Source organism: Neopelma chrysocephalum, unplaced genomic scaffold (assembly GCF_003984885.1).
Source record: "Neopelma chrysocephalum unplaced genomic scaffold, ASM398488v2 Primary Assembly neopelma1_44, whole genome shotgun sequence".
In the NCBI taxonomy this organism is placed as follows: domain Eukaryota; kingdom Metazoa; phylum Chordata; class Aves; order Passeriformes; family Pipridae; genus Neopelma; species Neopelma chrysocephalum.
The window spans coordinates 25,078,237-25,104,443 of NW_020897703.1; the positions used below are offsets into that span (position 1 = coordinate 25,078,237).

The 26,207-nt window shown below is 42.1% G+C and overlaps 1 protein-coding gene across 2 annotated transcripts in view; it reads left to right on the top strand.

Moving 5' to 3' along the window:
* The window catches only part of KALRN (kalirin RhoGEF kinase), a 512,316-nt gene that overhangs the window by 389,835 nt on the left and 96,274 nt on the right, over positions 1–26,207 (top strand). For both annotated transcript variants that reach the window (XM_027679018.1, XM_027679019.1), the window contains exons 35-36: positions 21,320–21,349; positions 22,937–23,183. In XM_027679018.1, the coding sequence (XP_027534819.1) occupies positions 21,320–21,349; positions 22,937–23,183 (277 nt within the window). The remainder of the gene's footprint in view (positions 1–21,319; positions 21,350–22,936; positions 23,184–26,207) is intronic.

The window sequence follows — 26,207 nt, forward strand, 5'->3', positions numbered from 1 at the left end:
TGGGGACAATAAAGGCGTGACTCTGAGTGTCCCAAGACAGCATATATATGATTGAGGAAAATGAAATAAAATCATGGCAGCTATTAGCAGTTTAGTAGGTTTTAAATGAGCCCTGAATGATGGCAGAATTAAGAAGAGCTTTGCCTTTTTCACATTATCATCACTAACAGGAAAGGTCTTGCTGTTTGTTCTATTTTGATGGTAAATCCTGTTTTAACAAATATGCTGACAAGCTGGAAAAGAGTAGCCAACTTCAATTGCATGGGATGTCTATCTTATATTCTGTAGTCATAGATCTCAGGCTACTGCAGAGCAGTCAGTGTCATTTTGTGGCTGAGAAAACAGGTCACAGAGCACCGACGTGATTTGCCAGAGCTCACACTGCTGCCCAGCACGAGGAGAAGTTCTGTCTCAGTCTCACTTTGTGCTGAATCCATTGGGCACTCTTTCGTAAGGGAGATCAAGGGACAATACTTGTTGGTTGTCAGATTTGCATTGCTGTGCCACAAGGGCTGAGAAAGAATCACTTGCCTACTGTTTTCCAGTTACTTTACGTTCTTAAGGAAGCACTGGGCAAAGGTTGGTTTGATGCTTTGCAGATCTGACCAGAAAAAGTGTAGCAAGAACCTTATTTTGTTCCTGGAACTTTTTTGGGAAAGCACCTTTCTGGGGCTGAATACCAGGTTACAAATTAAACGTGCTGTATGTATGAGAATGTACAAAGGAAGGAGAAGCCTTTAAAAAGCCATTTTAATGTTATTTTTCCTTTCTTTTCAAAATGCAGAAGCAGCTTGTGGTGCTCAGAAGCTCTTGAAATCTGGGCTTCATGTCTTTAAAACACGCAGTGGAGATTAATACATTGGTTTGGTTTCTACTGAAGTGAATCTTGGAACTGGATTTCAATATTTGCTGCAAACTTTTTTATTTAAATGCCTTCTTATTTATGGCGCCATGCTTACAATGTTATGCATAGCATTATCTAACTATTAACTTGTGTGACAAGATGGATTTTAGGATTAAATAAATTGTGAGCATTCCTTTTAAATTGCTGGAGCCAAAGGGGTTAGGAGTGTTAGATTATCCAGCAGCAGCCATTCTTCCTGCATAGCCTCAAGGCACGCTACAGGAGTTGTGGTGGCTGAGCAGGAGGGAAGAAGTCACCGGAAGCAGCTTGAATTGCACATCCTCTACTCACCACATAGGGTAGGTGACCAAACTTTCATGAGCAGCAGGCAGAGAGTGGGAATGGTAGCTTTGATTCAGATTCAACACAATATAAGCTCCATGCTGGGCAAATATTTATTGTCCTTTGAAATCAGTCAGATTTAAACGTTTTGTGCTTTTTTTGCCAAGTTGTGGTTGGTATGCTGAGCTACTTTTTTGCTTTGCTCAATTAGCATTCTGAGCAATGTGCTAATGCAAGTGATTATTCCAGGAGCTGTTTGAAGGGCAGCATGTTTCCATTGTGTGACTGGCCCCAGTGATCTTTTAGGTGCAGAAAAATAGATGGTTTCTCTTTTCTTCAACTGCAATATAGCAAATAAAGAACTCACTCATGTAAAAGTGTTGTGTTAGACTGCACATATGAGCTGTCTGCATTCAGCTGCCCGTCACACATGTGTGTTCCCACCTCCACTTTTGGAAACCAGTTATGATTCCAGGCCAAACCCTGTTCCTTTTAAGTATGTGAGAACTGCCTTTAGTGGGACCTGAATCTGTATTCCTTCTCAAGCAGGTTATTGCCTTGAACCTTTATACTTGAAACTAGAGAACATTATGAGCCTGATAATGGCTTTGAGCCAACACTAATCTTTTAGTCAAGCAAGAAAGAGCCATGTTTTTACATCTAAACATTAAACATTTCCTTCCTGCTGTCACACCTGTTTCCACTAACAAGTGTGGATTGCATAAAGAGCTGCTACCATTTACGGTCAGCTGTTCCTTGGAAAAAGTCATCTTCTGTACACACCTTTCCAGTTTCCTCTAAAGCATGTTCTTGGGTGATTAAGTCTTATGCAAACAAACCCCTGACTGGGTGATCATTTCCTCACCTGTTTCTCATATTCATATGTTATTGCCCTGTCTGCTACATAGTGTGCAGTGGTTTACTCCATCTTCAGATTTTTGAAGAAAAAAATTAAATTTATCATCCTTCATTTCTCCATACATCTAGATACAACCTCTTTGTTGCCAGGAACTTTGTTCACTGAGGCTGATTAGTCAAGGAAGTGTTTTTGTCCCACCATCTAGTGTTAATTTCCATCAGTGATTTGACTGGATGAAATGACTGGTGCAATTACTCAGGTCAGTATGTCTCAGTTACCAAGTGTAATCAGACAAAGATATAGAGTTTATCTTATTACATTCACTTCACAGAAATCAGTGTCAACTTGAACGTTACTGTTGAGTAAGGCTTTTATGTCCATGGAATGGAAAATGAACAGGAAGAGGGAGGACAGGAAAGAATGAGTTTCTCAGTTCCACAGAAATGACATCATGAGATGTGCATTTTAGTAAGAAAGAACTAGCAGAAGGAGCAGAAGGAATCGTGTGAACCTGTCTCTATGTCAGTGGATAAATTGGGCATGCTTCAGCAAAATGGATAAACGGGAACAAGTGCTACTGTGACTTTCTTGTCTGTTCTGTAGGCTTGAACAGCAGTGTGACTGTTTTGTCTGATCTTACCTGTAAAATGGAGAGCACAGGGTGCTTGTGACAACTCTTTGGTCTGATCACTCTGGCTTTTATTTTGCAAAGATCAGAAACACCATCAGGCAGTGTGACTGGATAGCAAGAGGTGGGAATGAGGCATCGTGCCTAAAGTGCAAAAGGTAGGGAGCAGGAGAATGGGAATAGCAATAAAGCTTAGAGGCTGAGATGTGGAAAATAACAGGGAGTGAGGCATGTGGAACAGCCCCAAGCAGTGGCTGGGCATCCCTCACTTCGGACTTGATCCCCTCAGGTCCACAGTCCTCTGGAACTGTTTGTGTCCAGGTGGCCAAATGGGTCTTGCACACTGGTTAGAGCAGCCCATGGCAAGGGTCCCAGTGCAACTTGATTGCCCCACTGCAGCTGAGCAGGAATCTGACACTCACCGAATATACCAGGAAGCCTGTTGGCTGAGATTCCTTCTCTAGGAATGAGACAGTATCACTTAAAGATGCTCTTGGTACTGCTGTGCTAATGTCTTTAACAGAAGAGTAGGAGAAATGATTGGAAATACCGTCTTTCGGAGTAGGCTCCTTGCAAGCAAATTACAGACCATGAGTAATGAATGCATTTGACAGCAGAATTTTTGATTTTACAACACATTCATAACACCTTGGAGCACTTAGTACCTTGTTAACCCAATTAGCATACGCTAAAACTGCCAAGGAAATCTGAACAGTTATTAATCACATGCCAAACTGTCCAAGATTGTGCTTTATTATTGCTGCAGAGGCAGCTAAGAGTAGACTGGGATAGAAGGAGCTTTAAACGTCTACGTGCACAGGCAATTGGTTACCGTAAAACAAAATAATACTGAATCAGAAATTAATATAATAAAACAAGCCATCCTACCATAGACTGTCTTGCCTCATCAGTACTGGAAGAACTATAGTAGTGTATAAGCGGAAGTTGCTTATCCTGAAGCCATAAAAAGAGCCCTAAATGGTTTGTGCTGAGCAATCACTGATAGTACTGTTCCAGCCCATGGGCTGTGCAGGTTGTTTCTAGCATGTCACAGAAAATGGAAGTGTTAGTGAAACACAACTGCAGCCTGCAGGCAATCAGACATGGGTGCTTGTATTGAGCAACTCCAGATTGTACCCACCATGTGTCATTTCCAGCCTCTGGTGTTCACAGCTAACATTTAAGTACAGTTCAGCTCACAGGCACAGGTGATCCTTGACCTCTGTTGCAAGACAGCTTTTACAGGTGTTAATGCAATGGGACTGTTTGGTCCTGCCCAGGAGGAATGGGACAGGAGATCTGTGTCACAATTGGGCTGCATTAGCATGTCCATTAGGGAGTTCTTTTCCTTATCTGTTCAAGTTCCCAATAGCAAAGTCTTTTATGATAGAAGAATCGTTTAACCTATAGAAGTCAAAACTGGTATGGTTCTAATGACATAGTAATGGGTATCTGTGTTCCTGCATGAGATATAAGTAATAGAAGAGATCCTGAGAAACTTCAGAAGTTGAATTTAACCTAAAAATTAAAACAGTAAGAGGATTCATAAGTATCAGATCATTTCACTTTAACTGTGAGTTGATGCAGTTCTCAAAATCTGCTATGTCTCATTTGTAGTTAATATCACTGAATTGCAAACCTGGTATATTGACACCAGGAATAGCAATTAAATGACAAATAAAGAGCATGAGTTAATGATGGATTAAACCTTGCGCTTGTAAGTAATGCCAGTTAGCACCTGATTATAGAAAATAAAATTAAGCTAGCTTGGTATTTTTTATGGGGTTATAATTCAGCTAATAGAGGAAATAGTGATAGACTTTTGTGGCCATTTGATTTGGGCCATGTGACAGAGCAGAACAATAGAAAATAAACATGGCATGTGCTAAACGATGGAAACCTGGCTACTTGACAGATATAGATATAATAGCATTATTATAGGGCAGACAACTTTGTAGAGAAATCTTGAAGAGACTTGTCCTTACCTTTGTGACAGAAGAAAGTTTTAAACTTCATTTTCTAAGGAAACAGTGTTTTCTTTCATGTTTTCCACATCTGTTTGTGCTCTGTGCTCTAACAAGTTCGGTACTCATTGGACAAATTCCAAGCAAATCAGCAGAAGCTTCTGATCTCAAAAATAACTTCCGTGGAGATCAGCGTAAGGATAGGGACAGCAACCCAAAAGTAGCTCTAATTAGGAGAAATGCAGTAGTATGAAGGCATGTCTTTGGACACACACATTACTAAAGACTGCACGTGGCTGAGAGGCCTCATAGATGCTTGACCCTCAGGAGAAGCTTCCACTGTATCTAGAGGGTGACCACACAGCCCAGACCCGTGGGAAGCTGGCCTGCACTGGGCCTGCTCCATGGGGACTGCTAGTTATGCATGAGAAGCCAGAAAAATTAGAAGTATGCCACTAATGCCTGCAGCTGGGTGAGCAGTCAGGAGCAAAAAGAACAGGCTGCTGATCCAAACAGATCAGTAAGCTTGGAGTAGGTAAACAGGACCAACCCTAACACACACAGATCTCATCGTCATGGAGGGAAGAATATCAGCCACACTCTTAGGCACAGGAGTTACTGGTGGTATTGAGGAGACTGGTGACTTCACCAACACAGTCACCAAGAGGTGGCTTTTATCTTGCCAGAAATGAGCTAATCCAAACAGCATGTTTCTTGCAAAAAAATAACCATTAGTTCAAATGCAAGTTTGTACGTGGTCTCATGACAAGGTGACTGGCACTATCTCTAGCCTTCTGCTAGGTCATTTTATCTTCCATGTCTGTATGTTCCCATCTTTAAGTGGCAAACCAATCCATACGAATGTAGAAATGGCGCCTTTCTTGCAAGAAGGTTCGTAACAGCTTGGGGCACTCAGCGCTCTTGAGACATAATCATAGTCTGTCCCACTGCTAAGTCTTTCAGATTTTAATTATTTTGCAAACACATCTGTAACAGCATATACAAGAGCAACAGGGTAACAATAACAATAAAGTTGTGTTCTGTTTTTTTGGTATAAACTCTTTGGTTTGAAGTTTACAATTTATGTGTTCTGGAACTGGATTATTGCCTTATAAAACAATGCAGCAGCCTTTTCTCATTTAGTTAGCCATCTATTTTTGTTAGGGTGCTCTATAGATGCCTGCAATAATATTATAAAGGTGCACAAAGTTCATTATTTCACAACAAGCAACTAGCCAAGACCATTATTATTTTTACAACAGCCAGGCTTTCTATTGAAATATAGTTTGGATTATAACCTTTTTTTCCTCTTCCCTCTTTCTCTTTTCTCTACCAAAAGCTGAGATGTGCAATTGTTCCTTTTCAGATTGCTTTTCCACTCCCTTACAAAACATGTCGTTTTCTGTGAAATGGATGGATTATAATGGGAACAGATCAGTGATAATGCATTACTGGAATACAGCCATTCCCAAGGGAGCTTATAATAATATCCAGCCTTCCTAAGCTTTAAAATCTGCAGTTTGGACAGCCTATAGCTCTAATATGGAATCTAGTTCTGAATTTTCCCTGCACTTAAAATTCTTTGATGCTCAGTTATTGTTTGGGTTCTGCCCTCCCTGTCACATTGCCATGGCAACTGCCTTGCGTAAAATCCTCTGCTCAGACAATACAGCCACTGCTTTATAGAGGGGCTACAGGCTCAGAAAAGTTGAAATTGTTGTTCGAAGAGATTACTCAAGATTAATGACTCTGCTTTGAGCACTGCAGAGCAAAGTTCTGAAAATCGTAGTAATTAAATAAAAAATACATGCAGGTGGTTTGTTCTCCCAGTCAGGAGTGTTGACACCTGCTGGGAGTGGTGGAGTTTCTGTAAATCTGTAGTAAAAACACCTGTGGGTATTATTCCAGCATTTAGTTTCATTGTGCTAAACTGCTCCAGTGTGTAATTAGCTGTGGTGGTTTTCCTTCGCCTGTTCTCTGGTTGCAAATGTAACATATTGGCCAGGGTTTGCCACTGGGACTGGTGTGAGTTGGCTTGTCCTGTTCTGGTGCTGATGCTGTGCTCACTCAGCCTAATGGCTCCATTGACGAGACCAGTGCTCTGTTTCCTGCCCCCAGCCTGTTGTAATTCTGTGGACACCTTACTGTTTGTAAGGAGGATGAAAACAGAGCTGCAAATTGCTTGTGCTGAATCATAAACCAGGACGTGTTTCATGAGCCCATTAAGCACATGCCCCTAATGTTAAGCATATGCTGTACTCTGCTCCGTAGGAAGCACTGGCTTGAGGTTAAGTGTATGTTTTAAAGTCCTCCACTGGCTTGAATGTCTTAAGAGTTGTGAACCTCACTGGGACAATGAATTAAATACATTGATTAGATTTGCAAAAGTGTTAGCTGTTTGCATATTCAGTAATAACATCTTTACTATTACATGCCACATTAGTTGTAAGCAGCTGTCATGCAGCAGGATTTAAAGTAATCTTAACAGGAGTCAAAGAAGGCATTTTGTCTTCCCCAAAGACAATAGCACACCATTGGTTTGGGCTTTGCCTCCCTCTGAAGGTGAGCAGTACTCCTCAGGCTAGCCTCCAAAATCACATCTGTTGGAGAGCAGTATATTACAACCTTATGTTACTAAAACATATGTACTAGGAAAAGCCTAGCTTAGGAAAAAATCATGGGTATTCTAAGGGGATAAAAATATTAACTCAAACCAGATGCACAAAGGCTAGGGACATCTTTGTTCACTACACAAGGTCTTTCAAAATCTGTTTCAGAACTTATGTCTGCCACATAAAAATCTTAGCTGGTGTACATTGAGAAACCTGCAAATATGGGAATTAATGAAAAATCAGAACGTGTTCACAATGTTAAGCAAAGAAGAAATACATGCAGTCTGAAAGGGAACAATAATTCATTTTGAGATCTAAACCTGTTTTCAAATTAGCTGTTTGTATGCTAACTTCCTCAATTCAGAAGCTTAGCCATCTGTTTCAGTTAATTAGTTAGCCTTTGGCTGAAGTTTAATCATTGCAGGAACAAGAGGTAGGGGAATCAGCAGTCCTAGAGGATTCACAGAGACCACACCCACGAGGTTGAATTTAGCATCAGACCCAGCGCTTAAAAAAAGGGCAACTTTGCGTTGCTGCACAGGGTAGAATCCCTGCCGGGGCCAGCATGGCAAGTAAGACTGGTGGGGTGGCACAGCTGCACTGAAACATATTTTATTGCTCCTGGAAGATTCTTTGGTTTTGTTTCCATATCCAGGATATGATCCTCTTTGATGACTGCTGGCTTCTCCCTCTCTGTAGTGAGAATAGCAAGGTTGATAATAAATAAATGTGTACCTTCAAATTTGCTAACCTGATGTTCATGGCTGAAATAGTCCATCCTCCTGCTTGTGGTGAGCTATAGGCCTGGGGTTCATTGTAGCAAATGTAAGAAGCATTCAGGCACCTGGGCCAGCCTTTTTCATTGGGGTTATTTCATGTTAATTGCTGCAAATTAGACACATATAAAATTTATAATGTGTGGGAGCCTGTGCACAGAAATTTAGCTTCCTCAGTATTTACAGAACATAAAACAGTCCTCCTTGTTTAAGGCTAGGATGAACATTTCTGTCACACTAGGAAAGGCAACCTTATTTCATTCTGCAGCTGCTATTTAAATTCTACAAGATCCTTTTAATCTTAGGCAAAGTTCAGAACAAGATATTTCAAACATCTGCTAACTATTATGGGCCATGCCTGTTAGTAGAGCTAATAAATTATAGCCAAGAAGAGAATCAAATGTCTTCATAGTGTTTTTGTTCATTGCTTCAAAGTTTGTCCTCTTTCTGTGTTATCTGTTCTCTTTTTGAGCATGTTAGCCTGCAAAGGAGGTTGTGCTGTGGGTGAGGTGGGTGGGATCACTGTGGAATGAGGGTGACACCCTCTAGTTTAAGTTAGGGGAAAAACAACAAACAACTTGAGTTCTCTATTCCAGAACAGAGGGAAATCTAAATCAATCACAAAAACGCACCCTCTGTACTACATGCCAAAAACAAGATGGGTGGGTCTAGCAGAATATGGGAGAGAGGGCATTTTAGTTTCCTCCAAAGGGGAGATAACAGATCAGCTTTCTCATTTGTCATGGAAACCTTTTGTCAACCCAGTAACAATGACGTCAAGGTGGCAGTGGCACAGAGACAGAGTTGGTTAATGTAGCACACACCTGTTGAACTGCCAGAGGGGAAGGTATGTAGGCTTTTACATTTTCCATCCCTGATTCTAAACAGCTTTGGTGAACGAAGGTTTAGGAAGTGTTATTCAAGTCCCAGGGCAGTTTTCCTGAGCTGTGGCAGGTTCATACTCTGAGCAGGTGGTGCTGGAGCTTTCACTCATGGAGAAATCCAGCTAAGAGGCATTTGCTCAAGCAATGCAATTGTACAAATCATCCTCTTTTTGGTATCCATTTGGAGGGTGGGGAGATCAGACTTGTACCTCAAAACAACAGCACCAAATTCCGTAAGACTGTTTGCTTTGCTTGAGAGTAAAGGCTTTGCTAGTGGTTGCCAAAGGAGTTTTTTAGAAACACTTCTATAAAAAGAGAAAACCAAACCTATATTTACTATGCCAGATGTAGATGTATAGCAGAGGACTGTAGCCCATTTTTGGAATGACAGTTTTCCTGCCTATTTTTCAGGCAGGTGCTATGCCTTTGTGTTTAGTGTTGTTGAATGGCTACTTTTTCTTTTCGTAAAGTGAGATTAGATCACTTTTTCACTCCATGCAGTGTTGCTTTTGTGGCTACCTTCCCATTTTCAGTAATTAAAAAATGTTTTAACAATTCCTTTTAAAATAAGCTTACTTCTTTTCACAAGAAAAGTGTGTAAGCAGGGAAAGCAGTTAATTTTTTCTGGCACGTTCATGTTTACCAAAAATCATAGAAGATGTGTTTGCAGAAGACTTTGAATCAGTTAAAGTATTGAACTGTGTCAATAGTCGATGCAGGTTCAGTTACCATGGCTAAAACATGAATTTACATTGGTTGCATTTATTCCCTATGGTAACACAGATAATTCTCATAAATTAAAGTATGCCCTTGTTATTGCTAAACAATATGCATAATACAGAATATTTCCTATCGTATAGTTTGTAAGAAGAAAAGTAGAGCCTACTTTATGGATGATAATTCAAATTATATTGGGTTGCAATGTGGAATTAAGACTGAGAAAAAAAGAATGGCATAAAATGACGGACAGTGGTCAGAAAAGGAAAATGGAGTCAGCCAAAGTAAATGATATTTACTGTACAAATAGAATTCACCTGTATGTAGGGGTGCCAGTGAGCGGTAGAAATTTTTGCAAGAGAACCATCTGGGATTGTAATTGTCCAAATAGCCAATGTTGATAACCCATGGCATCCTAATAGAGACAGATGATGTCAAATGCCTGCCAAGTTTCAAGGAGGTAGAAAAAAATAACTGGGTGATAAACATTGTTTTCTGTAGAAGATGAAATTGTTTTTCACATGAAGGAAATAAGGTTTAGCTACATTAGTACTATTGCCATTGTGGTCTGTGTAAATACCCTGGAAATATCCATGAAGAACTATCATTCTCCTTGGCTTCAGTTTGGAAAATGTTGCACATGCATCTACATTTTTTTTTACGCTCATTACTGGTGATTTCAGCCTGACAAAGATATTTCGTGTGATCTAAAGTCTCTGTAGTATTGTTCAATTTTATTGGGGACTTCAGCTGGAAGGCTAGAAAAAGGCATTATAGACTTTCTTGAAATAAGACTCTTCATAAGTCTTTACTATCACTGATAGGGAAACTGAGACATGGCAGAATATATTGTCAAGTTTTGGAGGTGCTCTTCTTGCTTTCATCATTAATATCCATGAGATATGACTGTGGTCTCCATAATGAAGTTGCCATGTGCTTGGCATAACACAAAGAAAATATATGGAGACATGGAGCCTGGGGAATGGAACCAAGTTTTTTATTTCTCAGTGACCCACATCCCTCTCCCCAGACATAATAGAGCATCCCACCCTGTAAGATGCTGCAGAATCATGTGATCAAATGGTCTCACCACATACTTAAATCCCTCTTCGTTTTTTGGGACTGCTGCTTGTTTTGCCCTGATTGCGAGTACTCACATCAGTCCTGACTCACAAAATAGCACCTTTTGCAATTGAAGTCCTATTGATTTTTACTAAGCTTGTGCATAAATGTGGCTGCTCTTCTGAATTAGACCTATAGTTTGTGCCTCTTGCATCAAACTCTGTAAATTCAGAAGGGAGCATAAGAGAGACATTTGTCAGTGTACAGAAATGTCTGTTTACCCCTTTACATTTCTTTCTGGCTTTCTGCGCCAAACTTTCTCTTAAAATTCTGTAATTTGGGGATTTAGGGGGAAAAAAGGGGAAAAAAAAAGGAAGGAGCTTGAGGCTGCAGCTGGACAGTGGTACAGCAGTGACCAAAAACCTCTGTCTGTCTGCTAGGAGCGAACCTGCCTCTGAATACTGTTTTCCCTGAGTTTCTCTGTTTTCTGCAGAGACTTTTCAGACTTACTTTTCAGACTCTCTTTGCTTTTTTCCCATGTCTCAATGGTGCATATTACTGACAAAAATACCTTTGATATAGGAGAGGCAAATTCATTTATCTGCACTTTTGATCCATCCAGACATTAGTTATGGTACAATACGGAGCAGTGTGATAAAAAGTCCCTTTTTTTTGCTGAAAGGACAGAAAGGGGACCCAGAAAGAAGGGAAGGAAACAGTGCAGGCTGTGATAAGTTAGGTACATGCTCTTAATAGGGTTACTGCTTCCTAAGGCCTTGCATGTGAACCCTGAGAAGAAAAAATGATTTGTATTGTGTTTTTATCATTTTCTTGCAGAAATTTATCATTGAAAGAGCTACCACCTTATAACCATAGTGTTAGGCGTGGTGATGCAACAGTAAATTCCTATTTCATGCAGTAAAGGCTAATTCATTCTCTTTTACTTCAAGCATGTTTTCCCTCCACTTAGTACTCATTCTGGCAACCAGAGCATTTCAGCAGATTCTTCTTTAGATTGGGTGGGGATTAATGAGATTTGAACGCACAGCTCTGCTACTGTATTGCCTGGGATAGAGGAAATTGCTTACTTATTATTTATCATTCTTGTTTTATGAAAGGAAACAGATGCTTATGCCAAAAATCTTACAGCATAGATGAGGTAATAGTGAATTCGTAAAACAGAATTTGTTGGGGGACAAATAATTCTGTGACTGAAAAAGGAACTATTCAGCCAAGAAAGTGTCCTGTTGGATATTCAGGTCAAGTAGGTGGGATAATACAAAGTTAATAGCTACAAGCACAAGTATGGCAGGCAGGCTGTGGATGTAAGAGTAATAGGAAGTGAAGTTGAAGCAAGTGCAGCAAAGATTAATAATTTTTCCTTCATTGTAGGATTCTTCAGTACGCAGTTTCAGAACCTGATCTCAAATTCAAGTTTTGTATGGGAATTACTTGGTTTTGTTACAAGTGCTGATCAGCACTGAAGGCTGTGTATCAACCAGTCACTGCTGCTGGTATTCACCATCTTCTTTTGCCTACCCCCAGGCTCCCATGTTGCCATCTGTCCTCCATCTCTGCAGCCCCAGTTCTACCACAGCCCTATTCTTTTCCAGTGCTTCTATCCCTCCGTGCATGGGCTCCTGTTGTCCCTCTTGCCTGCCCCTAGGATGCCACGAAATCCCTTGCTATTCCAGCTGAAACAAAGCAACTCAGATCCACTGTCAAACTCTATGGATTCACTGCAACAGAATTTCTTACTCAGTTTATCTTTATTTCCCAGTTACTAGCAAAAAATCAAATGTGGTTCCCTTGAGCACACATCTTTAGATCTGCTAATTAAGGATAAGATGGAGATTTAGCCAAGGGTTTTCAAAAGAAACCCAGAGGAAGTTCGTGTTCGGTTTACACTGAACTTCACTGACTTCAGGCTCTGGCCCTCCTCTGTGACTCTGAAATCCCCAGCAGTAACTCTAATTGGCTGCCCTGAACGTGTCCTCCACACAGCTTTATAGACACGCTGGATATGGTAATGTCAAACACTAAGTGTACTTGGATCTCAGGCTGAAAATGTTACACTCCTCTACCAGAACCTTTTGTTTATCCTGGACACTGTTGTATTACATGTTGTCAAATACCCTGAGGATGTTTTAAGCTCAGGTCATGTCACCTTCCTCTGCATCTGTGGAGTGCGAAAGAGAAATATGGTTTTAGGGAACAAAAGAACACGTGTATGAGTGTTGTGGATAAACATAGACATCTGTCTGTGAAAATTGAGGCCTCCATATTGATTGAACTGAGTCTAGCAAGAACAGAAATGAACGTATTTGTCCGGGAACAATTCACATGTAACAGTGATTGCACAGGCCAGAGTATTTTATTGGAAGTGTCTTCAGGGAAAGAAATTAAGCAGGAGCTGGGAATGTGCTTATCAATAGACCTTATTATTCTGCTCATCCTTTGATAAATGAACATAGCAAGTTCTTTCAGGCTCCTCTCAATCTTCTACTTGTTTGTGCTGGACTTCATTGATCCATATTTAGCCCTCCTGATAATGTGACATGACAGCAAATGTAAATGGCAAAGTCAATGAGCATTTCCTTTCAGTTGAAACAAAACAAGTCAGATCAACTATCAAACTCCTTGGATTTATATTCTTGTTTGAAATAGAATTTATTACCTTGTTAGAAACTAAAACAAAACACACCAAAAAAAAAAAGCGTGCGACCGTTTTTTATTATTGTAGTTAAAGAAGAAAATTTTATGGGAGGAGTGTCCTTTGGGCATGCTTCAGTCAACTCTATCGAACAGAGTGGCCAAGAATGATAAAATTCAAAACCTGCAGCTGCTGGTTCCTTTGGGAGTCACATTACAGTAGTACAAGGAACAGTCTTTCATTTCAGAAGGGAAGCATATGATGGAGCCAAAGGCCTTTCAACACTATTTTAGGTAAGCTGATCTGCATAAAGGCCATTGTAATCTCTTGTGTTGCTCAGGTTTTAGGCGATATTTTCTTTTATAATGCTGTTTCTGTGTCCACTGAAAACATCTGCTTAGACGTGCCAGGCTCGATCGTGCACCCTGTTACATCACTTGGCAAATGAGGTCACCTCAAGTAAATAGCAGTATTATGGAGAACTGAATGAAAGCCCCAGGATTTAACTGTGGGACTCAAACTGCAACTGTTGTGATGGCTGAAGATCATGCAGCAATGCTGGAAAGGCTCAGTGGGTGCAGTGGACAAGGCAAGCAATAGGGAGGACTCAAACTCAAGTAATCATCTCTCCCAAGTTCCTTTTTTCTCAGTGCCAAACACTCTTGAGGGCAAACTCCTGTGCTCAAAGTTGGCTTTGCTTCAAGCAGAGTTCACCCATGCAGCAGCAGTGGCCTGGTTTTATGTGGTGACTAATGGGAACACTGAGGTGAAGCATATCATTAGGATGATACTTTAATATAACAACCAGTAAACTACAGGTATTGGAGAAAACAGCTTGGGAGAAAGGGAGAAGGATCTGTGGGGTTGCCTGGCTGCCTTCAGCTGCTATCAGACTCACTGCAACCACCTCACCCAAACAGCATCCATAGTTTACATTGCACCCCCAGCCTCTTAAAGTGTGATTTAAATTTACCAGGAGCATTATTACTCTCAACTGATGAAAATTCATGGGCTGCATTGGGTGCAATAGAAATAGGCCCCAGATGGCCAGGCTGCACTTAGCCCAGCCACATGCCCAGTGCAGTGCTGGGGCAGGGAAGTGCCCTCAGCCATCACGTGTTCTTCCAACCTGAAGCCTCCATGGCAGCTCTGCAGTGTGACACTTGCAAAGGGAGAAGGAGCAGGAAAATGTGCCAGCCAGGAGCAGGTCTTCCTTTGGCAGCTTGGAAAGGAACTCACTGTCATCATTCTTCCCAATGCATTTTCTGTATCTCAAATCTGGATTTACCTTTATGTTCTGTTAGACCAACCTACCACCGAAAATCATTCAAAGCAACTTCTCCAAATCCACCTTTGAATTAATTTTGGGCCTCAGGCCCTGATTTATAGTAGTGGGACCTAGGGACCAACAATAAAAAAGAAAAATAGCAGCTATTAAATCTGTAAAAAGGAAATGACTTGAAAACGGAGAGGGATGCCAAGCCAGCCTCTCCAGCAATGGCAGAGGGGAGTCAGACTTACAGGACCATATGGCCTAGACATAGTTTAAATAATCTCCTCCAATTAAAAACAAAGCCAGTTTTATGTAAAACATCTGTTCTGTGAATTCATCAATTTGAGCAGAAAAAACATCGGGGGATATTTTAAATACTTCATTGTGGTTTTGGTTTCTTTGTTCAGATCCTCACCCATTTTGAGAAGCTAATATCCCTGAAGGAGGAGTGCTGGGGTTTCCTATGATGCTACCAAGCATCAGCGCAGGCTTTTGCATTTCTGTGTGCTGTGCTCCCTATCCACGGTGCCTTCAGATATCCAGCATTTATTACGGAGTTGTGTGTTCCAGAGCACCTGAGGCAAGCCAGTGAAGGTCAGCAGAGGGTCTGCTGGAAGCTGGGCATGGCTGTCCACTGGAGAGGGTATTTATCTAATGTAATCAGTCTAATTTGTATCTAAAACTCAGTGGCACTTGGCTACTAAATCCTGATTCCTCCATGCTAGCAGAGGTAAAGAAGAGAATATAAGATTATCCCTTTTCTACCTTCAAGCACTCACTTCTTACATCAGGACCAGGAAAGCATAGCTTTGAAGCAATCTATAACTTCTAGTCTTGGAAATGTCTGCTTTTTGCTTGAACAGGGGAGGGAAGATCAGTTGCAGGTATTGTTTGAAATTTTATCACTTTTCATAATTTCATTAAAAGTGTAACTGTGCGGACAGCAATGTACCTGTCTAAAATAATTATCCAGATTATAAGGGAAATATAATCTGGGGATATGTGTATTGAGCAAAATTGATTCAGTGCACAAACTGAGATTCACTTTGTTCTAAAGCATCCCTATGAGATCTTATTGTGCTTTTCCTCTGAGTGTCATTTGTTTCCTTCCCAAGAGGGCATCATTCTGATGTTTCTCCTCTGGTTACTGTGAGCCATTGTTCCCAGTTCTTCAGGTAACTATATTCATTTTGCTGTAGTTTAAAAGCTGAGGTGGCTAATCAGGGACCTGTAGGTCCTAATTATTCTCTGATGTTGATATCAGGGAACATGTAGGTTCTCTGATGATAAACAATTAGTGGGGGGTCATACTCACCTGGGAGCACTGAGGAGCAAACAAGTCGTCTATAACATTTTTTGATTCCTCCCTTCTCAAAACTCTGGTCAAGGCAGAATGCCCCAGTTAGATAAAGACAGATGTGTGTATTGCCCACCCTTTGCAAGGGCTCATGTTCTTGTCCCTTGTTTTTCTAAAGCTTCTGTTGGACTCAAATTCTCCTTTTCCACCAGCATCAGGTATGTGATGCAGGCAGCTGGGTTTCTATTTTAAACTCATCAGCTGTGAAGAAAGACATTTTACTGTGCACATTTTGCATCTGCTGTTTATACCTGAAGGTGTTTCATGAACTTCCTGGCCAGAATACATGATCAGATTTTGTGTACTTGCTAGGAGTGTCTTGGGAATTGGTGTCTGATGAATCATCTGTGACTGGAACCTTTGATCCCCCAGACCAAGATTGCTCAGACTGTGGCGCACGTATAAAAGAAAGCAACTAGTTGGTGCTTCTTGATCTCAATCTATTCTTGCATTTTTATTAACCCTGGGTGGGTTTAGAACATCTTGTGGTTGCGAAACACTGCAGGTCAGGTTTACCTTGGAGAGTTTCAGCCACCTGCCTTGCTCACCTTTCTTACCCTCTGCAGCGCTGGCAGGGTTTTGGAGCCAGTCGTGCTGGCAGTGTGTCTGAGGAGCACAGGCAATATCTGCTCCATTTTGTGCCTCTCCAGGGAAGGAAAAGGAATGGAATTTGGGTACCAGCTCTTTGAGCCAAATACCATGAGGAAAATGTCAATCTGATAGGATCAAACACAGACATGCTCTGGTTCAATTTGTTGAGTGAAACAAAGTGAATCTGGTTGTCTTTATCTTCAAAAGAATTTTTTATAGTTAGAAGTGCTGTTTCATTTGGATCAACTTTAGTCTTACTTTCTGGAAAAAAGGCTCCCAAAATAATTCAGACAGCTCCATTCAAGCTGTTCTGCAGATGTCAGCATATGCCACAGTCCAAAATCCAACATAGTCTATGGTTGTCTAGTGGAGACTCCAGCAAGAGATGCTGGACAGGAAAAGTATGTGCTATTTGAGACTATAACACCAAATTTCGTTTCTGTTAGCATATTTATATGTCCCACGTGCCATCTCTGTCTCTTCTTCCTGCTGTGGAATAACTTGCTGTGTTTATGTTTATAATGCTGCACATCCAGATGCCTCTCTTATCTCCTTGCTGAGAAGAGCAAAGATGGTACATTTGAACTACAGGATGTCACCATTATCCTAGCCATGTGTTTGACTAATTGGCTAAATATAAACAGACCTTCCCGTGAAGCTCAAGCAGTGATCCTCTCTGTTCAGTCAGACAAAACAGAAAGAGTGGGAAACACCAAATCCATCTTAATGGAAAATGGGTAGAGGGGCCTGAGGACTAAGAAAGACTCGGAGATGAGCCAGATATTCCCCAGTGAATTTCCAATTCTGAACTCAGTCCAGAGCCATTCTACTGACCACAGTAGGTTATTCCTGGTTCAGCTCATAGCTCCTGAAATACAGTCTGTCCCCACAGAAACACCTCCATACAGATGCAATAAAGCAGTCACCAGAATTGCTGGAGCTCACAGTTCAGCATCCTTCAGAGCTGCAGAAGCTTTAGAGGCAGGAACATAGGCGACAGAGTTCACCCTCCAAACAGAGCCTGTTACAGAGTAAGAAAACTAAAGGAATTCTCTAGCACTAAAATTCCTCAAAGGCTTTTTCTGAATTTGATCTCTTACTCTCTAACCTTCCAGTAAAAAGAAAATCTCTATGATATTACAGAAATTTTCACAAGGAGCTCTGTGGGGGATAAGATTTCTCATGCCTGTCCTCCAGCTAGAGTGACAGCTCATGGATTTATTTCAGCACAGACAGAAACAACATCTAAGTGGTTTTATTCACTTTTTTTAAAGCTCTTGATAAAAATGCAAATCCCATTCTTGCTCCTACTGCCTCTCTCACCCTCTTGAAATAGGCTGTTTATGGTGACTAAATGCTTCTATCCAAAACTGGCTTTCATCCAAAACCAGATGGGCAGAAAGCCTAAAAGCAACAGAAAACTAGCAATTTATATTAGGCCACAGTGCTGCACCACACAGGATGCTTTGTTTAAACTAGCAGAGCTCTGTGTGCTATTCAATAGATGTAAATAACCAGCTAGTGTGGATTTCTACAACAGTGTTGGCATATTTCAAAATACTTAAACAGACTTCAGACACGCACCTCCCAAATACCTGCTCACCCTATTAGAGAGCTAATCGTTCCCACTTTCAACTGGAGTGGATTTAGTACTGCTTAAAATCCATTTTAGAGAGAAGGAAGGACAGCCTGTGACCTGATAGGTGTTTTCTGTCTGCAGTATGATGAAAAATATGCCTCTGGTGTTCAGCCTTACTTCCTCTGGCTGCTGCTTTGTGGCTGAAAACTAAACAGGTGCAGCAGTGGCCATGAACACACACTGTGATTCAGGAAATACCATCTCATGGTAATCCTGCACTAACCAGTACCTGCTGGTCCCTAGAGCTGAGCTGGCTTCTTCACTTGGAGCACCCTGGATGCTTCTGCAGCGGGATATGACTGGTGCCTGGGATCATTTTGGTTGCTTGCACTTCACCCTCCTGCAGCTGATGGGCACTCCGTTGGGTGTTCCTAGAAGCAAAAAGGTTCATGTGAGTGACGGAGCTCATTCACCAGGGTCAGTGTCTGATGTAAACTGTTCACATTGATGCTCTGAGCTGTGTGAGCAGTGTCCTGCAGCAGAGGGGAGTTGTCAATGGTGTGGTTGGGTCCCTGCCTGCACTGGTGACATAGGGCAGGGCTCACTCTAGCTCAGGTTTGACCTGTGGTAGAACATCCTCATGAAACACTTACATGCCGAATGCACAGTGATGCTTTCTAGCCCAGGAACATGTGAAGGCAGAGGACGGGAGATGGTTTGCTGATGGCAGGCACTGTGGAGGCAGGCTGGGGCTGCTGCTGGCTTCTTTCAGGGCATATGGCTCCAGACTGCCTGGGGCCCTCTTGCTTCCTCATTACATTTTGCTACTTGCTTCTTCTATTTCCTTTTCTTCCTGATTTTAAGGCTGTTGCTTGCTGTGCAATTCATTAGATCTGTCCCTGTGTCAGATCTTTCAGTTATGCCTTGTGCTCTGCAAAGGCATGTTGCATTGTTATTTTTATTTTAATGTGTCTCACCAATCTTGTTGTGCCATATACAGATTAGGATGCTGTCTGGGTTTTAAATATATCCAGTCAGTGGCTTTAATGGTGGTTTTAATCACAGGAATAATAAAAGTGAACGTTACATGTTAAAATATGAAGCTGTTTACCTGTGAAGTTCAACCTTAAGGGCATTCTCTGTTTTCTTTCTCTTTCCAAAACAAATGCAATATGTATGAGAAACCAGCAGCCTATCTGTATTCCTATTTGTGTGCTCCAACATAGAGAGAAGCATGATGCACTTCTCTGAGACTGGAAAATTGCTCCCTGAAAACAAATTAAGTAACTATTGGCTTGAGCGATCACTTCATAGGGGAAAGGATTTCTGTCATCGGGAATCAGATGTATTTGCATTATTCCTCAGTGGCTTACAAATTGTGTATGTATTAGTATATTGTAAGTTTTCTAGAGAGATTGCTTTGCTGTGGGCTAATTTGGTAAGTAAATGTTCTTTGTGGTGTGGTGGTCTGTAAGACACAGAACAGGCCTGAGAAACACTTGGAAGGCCTTGGGCAAAAGGAAAGAGCTCCTCTTCTGTTCTTTGCAGGTGGCACCTAAAAATGATCTATGGCCCCCTACCTGAGCTAACTGCTTGTACCTACTACCTGCACCTACCTGTAAAACAGAAACTGCTTAATTCCACCTGCCAAAGATGGACTCTTTCCCAGAAAATGTGTTATTTTAGCACTGGCTCCAAGTGGTGAGTTGGAGCATACAGAAACCCCTGGTCCACAGTTTCATTCAGAGGATGCTGGAGGAGCAGATAATATAAATTCATACCGCTTCCAGGAAGCTGAGGGAGGTTGGCTCCCTCCCTCACACATCAAAGGTACGCTTCTAAAGCCAGGGGGGTGAATGTCTCCCCTGCTGAGGAAGAGCTTGATCACACCAGGTGCCAAGCAGCTCCTACAGGGGATGATTACTTCCAGTTCTCATTATATTAAATTGCTATTTTTAATGAGTCAGAGCAAACAGGCGCACAGGGCTGGATGGTACCTGAGGGTCATGGGGCACACCTGCATGCTCTGGGATAGTGTTTACAGGTGTTGCCCAAATTGAAGCATCTGTTTGTGTCACAGATGTTTAGTTATTTCAGAAGGCCTGTTAGGTTGGCTGCCACTCAGGCCTCAGTGAGGAGGGCAGAATCACAGGCATGGATCAGGCAGCTGCTTAGGGCAGTACTTCCCAGGCAGATGCTCCCTAGGAAGTGTTTTGTTAGCCCCAAACTTCCCCAAGTGCTGTCTTGTGCTTTTCCCCTGAATTATTTCAGGGCTGTTTCACGTTTCCTGCCTAAGCAATAAAAATTACTTGTGTTTCAAAATTCAATCTGAACCATCTGAAGAAAATTTTTTAATATTCTGTAACATTCTGCCTTTATTATTGAAAGCAGTGAGTCTTGGGATCCTGTCTGAACCAGCTCCTTCATGCCCAGACACTGCACCTCATCCTTAGATAAGCACTTTGAAGACAAGTGAGAGTTAATTCTTTATAGCAAATTCACTTGCTGTGTGATGGCAAACACGGACACCTAGTGGTACTCGGGGACAGGGCATGGAAATGCTCTAAATAGCTCTATGGGTGATAAGTTCATATAGCAGAGTATTTGTTCACATGTTTTCCCCTAAAAGAAGGAGAGATTTTATTATTTTCAGAGAAGATATGATAGATGGCATAATTTGGGGGACAGAAAATTTACCTAGCAAGGAATAGTGGAAGAGTTAAGGGGAAATTCATCACATTTGGTGAGATTTGTCAGTATATTTAGCAAGAAGTAATCATTTTTTTCTTGTGTGTTAATATCCCACACCATACAAAATCAGATATCATATTGGATCAAGAAGATTTCGTACTCCCCAAATTAGTCCATAGCAAAGAAACCTCAGCAAATGTTATAGCAATATCTTATTCTTACCATACCTGTGAATGTCTGTACTCCAATTACATGGAGATTATGTCAGTGTGACAAGAGGTCAGTTTGCTGATAAACTGCCCAAATAGGTGCTAAAATGATCTCTCGTGTGCTTTCATCAACCCACTGAGCTCTTTCTGTCGGGATTAATGCCAGCACTTTGTATGAATAGCCTCGAACAGCTGCCGTGGTTTGTTTTGTTTGTTTTTTCTATTTATTTACAAATAATCTTTCAGAGAAATATTTCCTTCTTCTTCCCCAAATCTAGCATTTCGTCTACGGCAGAGACACAGGACAGGTGAGAACCAGTCCTTGTCCACTGACCCCTTTCTGTAACTGTGAATATCACCCCTGTGAGTGGGATTTCTCTCACATCTCTATTGGATACACAAACCCCTATGCCATTGAGTGGGGAGACAGGTCGTTCCCATGGGAGTGTATATTCGGGGCTGCTTGGGCTAAGATAAGGGATTTTGAGATTGTACCAGCTGAAGAATAAAGTCTGTAGAGATGAACGTGATCTCCTCAAGGGTTCCCACATTCAAGCTGATAAGCAGACCCCAGTTTTCACTGATTTTGCAATTACTCAGCATCTTACAAGATTTATTCTAATTCAGTTGGATTTACAAGTTGTTCCTTTAAAAATATTGCATATTATCCTTTGTTTTAGGTTCATATCCTAAGAAAATTAGGTTTATGGTATTATTCTGTTTTAAATCAAATTGTTTACTATTCTCTTCTTAATAACTTCTGGATCAGTGAACTAATTTCCATCAAAATTTCTACCAAGTGTGACACTGGAATAAGGACCTCAAAGATCTATAGATACTTCAGGGCAGTAGACAGCATGTAGGACAAAGAAGGAGGACCCCTAACAATGGGCAGACAGCAAGAAATCCACATTGCAGAGGAGCATTAAGAAAGATTCCTCATGCCAGAAAACCTTAGATTTGTTCTCACACCTTTTTAGCACATAAGAATCCAACTCTGAGATCCAAATCTGTAAAAAACCCAAGCTTTGTTAAAAACAAGCTTGTGCAATCCCTTCTTCTATTTTGCTCTGCTGTGTGCACAAGTGCTTATATATCCAGTCTCTGGTTATAGAGAGACTGTGATTACACAGAAACCAGAGTTGTTCATCCAGAGTCACAGGGTGTGAGGCTGAAGGAAAGCAGCAGGTTGCCAGTGCTCAGTACGGAAGTAAGATGATACATTTATTCTTAGGTACAAATCCTGGAAGTCAGCATATAATCAATCACTCTGTGTTTATATATTTACACCTCTGGGTTCCATCAGAGAGCATGGGAGGAGCTTTTCTGATCTGCCCCCTCAGGATTTCCTAGTCTCCCAAAAGGTCCCTAGAGCAAGACTGGGGAGATGAGGGTATGTTTCTTGTCTTGCAAGAAAAGAGAAGCTGTTTCCTCACTGCACTGGTGGCGTGTGGGAATGTGTCTAGGTCAAGCTGTAGAGGGGCAAGCTGGAATTTGTCCTGCCCTGAGGCACAGCACTGAGGCAGCCTGGGCTATTGCCCTTCTAGAAAGTCACCCCAGAAACTAAAGCAACACAAAAACCCCCAGGGTTTCTGATGGACACTCACAGCTAGAAAATTCACAGCTCAAAAATTCCCCCACAGCTAGCATTCAAAAGGTTAGTGGGTGGGTAGCTTTGGTGTCTCACTTCAGCCCAGCAAAATCAATAAGAAGTAAAGGAAACCAGGGCCACAACATGTTGAACTTTGACAAAAGAAATTATTAACTTGGCTTCTAAGGAATACAAATCCTGTCTTTGCCAGTGTAAATATGATGCAAAGATGGTTGCTTTCATCCTACCTCCTCTAACGTCTATTCCTTTTCTTTTTTTTTTTTTTTCTGTTGACCCTGGGCAGTTGTCTGGAGGGTGTGAACTAACTGTGGTGCTCCAGGACTTCACAGCAGGCCACAGCAGCGAGCTGAGCATTCAGGTGGGGCAGACAGTGGAGCTGCTGGAGAGGCCGAGTGAAAGGCCAGGCTGGTGTTTGGTCCGGACCACGGAGAGGAGCCCACCTCAGGAGGGTCTGGTCCCCAGCAGCGCTCTCTGCATTTCCCATTCCCGCAGCAGTGTGGAGATGGATTGCTTCTTCCCTTCAGGAAAAGGTAGGCAACAGTCTGACAGGTTTGAGACTGTTTTGGATTTTCCCTTTTGTATCGTGTAAGTGCAAAGCTGCTTGGGCTGCTCCTGCAGTCGGCGTGAGTAAAAGGCTGTTCAGTCATTGGTGAGTTTTGTTCCCAGGTCTCTGTGAATGGGCACAGCACAAGCCTGACTCCATGTCCATGAATCAATGTTTGTACGTGTGCGTCTTCTGCTATGTGGTAATCATTATTGTCTTGAGAATATGGATAAAAATAAGACCTTTAAACAACAAAGGGACTGTTTCAGTGCCTAGTGGCCTACAGGGAGGGGAAGTCATGCTGTATATATACCCAGGATGCCCCAAATTGTGGATATGTTATTTTATGAGTGCCACAGTGCACACCAGTTCATGTTCTCTTAGTATAACCCTACTGCCTGTCTGTAATTGCAAAGAGGCCACCAGTGAGTACTGGTACACACTACTGCCTTTTGAACTGGAGACATTGTGTGTAATGGCACAGTAAAATGGGGAAAGAATACAATTAGCGTGGAACAAAACACATCCCTGGTATTATTCTGAGAGCTTGGACTTCACGTGCAATGAATGGTGAAATACTGTTTGTCTCTGTGATGTCTGTGGCCTCTTTAGTCGACGTTCTGTTCTGAGCAATGTGTGTTCCACATATAGCATCCATGCAGCCAGGCTTAGGAGACGCTCCAGACTGATAGACCAGAACTGGTTCAGCTCAGTGTGGCCAGAGCAGGTCTCCTTTTGGCTGTGGCTCCACTTCTGGCCATGCACAATGCAAGGAAGGTCCAGGTAGGAAAGGCTCCTATCATCCCAACTTGAAGCCTCCAACCTGAACTGGCTTTTTAAATTTTTTTCCCCTGTCTGCATTAAGAGAAATAGAATTTGAATCATTGTTGCTTGAGCAAGTTAAGCTTGGTGGTTTTGTTTGTTTGGAGAAAAAGCACTGAAACTGAGCTGTAGTCTGTCCTCGTTCCCTGCCTGCCCTCCCACTGTGGAGGCTGAGAGTGGGACACATGCCCAGGACAGAGCAGCACTGTAGGACCAGGGTCTGCTATCAGACTTTCCCTTAAAGAGGCATCTGAGCCAAATCCGGGGGAGGAGAGCTCAGCTTCTCCTCTCAGATTCGATGCCCTCAGCTGTCAGCTCTGTTTGTGGTGTGAACTGCAAACTCCTCACGCACCCCTTAGACCCACTGCCACCTCTCCTGCCTGCCACATGCCCAGGGCCCTGCCCTGCTGCTGCTACCACAGGAGCCTGTTCTGGTCTGCAGCTCTCCACTGAGAAGTGCTGCAGTTGCTTATATGCAAATTAAATCTGGGAATAAACAGAAAGGTAAAGCTGAGAGTCAGCCTGGCCTGTATAAGAGCAGTCACTGCCTGGCATGACTCACAGGAAGCCAGGGACATGTCTGCTGGGTGCATGGTCCAGCAGTCGGGCTTGTGGCCTCTGCTGAAGGACACTTCACTGGGTGGCACCACTCACATTCTTATTATGTCCACCAGGTTGTAGAGCTTTTGCTTAAATGAAATATATCTAAAAATTGCGAGAGTAGGCTGTGGAAAGGGAGGCAGGAAATCCTGAGGATGGAGACAGGGTGGTGCAGGGGCTTGAGGCTGGCAGGGGACATGGGAACTCTGCTTTTGGCATGATTGCATGAGCTCCAAGGCACAATTGCACCACAGGTATGGCAGGATGGGCACAGTGCTGGGCTGCGGCGGAGGTCCAGAGCTGACTTCCAGATGCCTGGAAGCCACCATGCTGTGTCAGCAGAGCACTGAACCTTTGCTAGCACGTTTTGCCTGCCTGTGGGCAGGTTCTCTCACCTGACATGCTGCCAGAGCTTCCAGGTTGGAGCTGGCTCTTGGCCCAGCATCTCTAAACACGTGCCGAGTGAGTCTGGGGGCAGCTGGCTCCAGCTGTGTATTCATGGCCTTTATTTCCTTATACCTCTTTCCCCCTTGGCCTCAGTTTTCTTCCTGCACATATCAAAGCTGTATCAGGGAGCCTCAGTATTAATGGGATCTCCAGAAGTGCAGCTAGAAATAATAAAATAACCACCCTATCCACTATTTTGGCTAGAGTACAGCAAATAGGCTCTAATCAGTTCTCCCTCTATTAGGAAAACAGGAAGTTGTTTAAACTGAATGAACAGATGCTGGGAATAAAGAAAGAGGGGTAAGTTTAAAGGGGGAAATGCAGTAGCTGCTGAAAGAGCCTGCTGGTCTTATGAGATGCTGGAAAGATTAGCATGATAAAGGGCTTCTGACTATTCAGGGTTGTGCCCTTCTCTGCTTCCAGGAGTTTTAGGCACAAGTTGGATATAGAATTCGTTGGTCCAGGCTTCTAAAATTTCTGGCCTTTCTCAACAACCCAGAACAAAGGCTGGCACATCTTACATCAACATTAATGGTGTTCCCAGTCTGCTTCAAGTATGTAAACATACACAGTGGCAGGAAAACAGGTTAACAACAGCTGAATTTTGCTTGCAATTACCAGGACACATAATTCTTTGCTTTTACAAGCACTGTAATTTCAAGAACAGAAAGTACCTACACTCAAAACTTAACATTTCTAATAATAGAATTTGCCATCTATTTTAGAAACATGCAGAGTTTTGCCAAGTATCAAAACATAGTTACATCTGCATAGAGGGAAATGGCAAATTACTCTGTTTTGTCCTATTATAAGTTATTGTGGAGTGTAAATGTAAATCGTGGCTTAGAGAAGCTACCTACTATCCTTAACGTGCAAGAGTAAAGAAAGTAATATGTCAGCCAACATCTGAACATGTGAAGGCTTAACAGATTCAGTGGGATCACCAGGACATTTTGTAAAGCATCAGTGCAAGTCCTCACCAAGCTTTTTTAAAGTCTAACTGAAAGCCACTGGAAATGCAAAACCAAAGTTCACAACTGAACATGTGCTCTGGCTCTTCCTCACTCTTTTATACCTCCTTTGAAAATAGGTGGTGAATTAACATAAACTATTGCAAAAGGAAAAATGTGGTGTCAACATA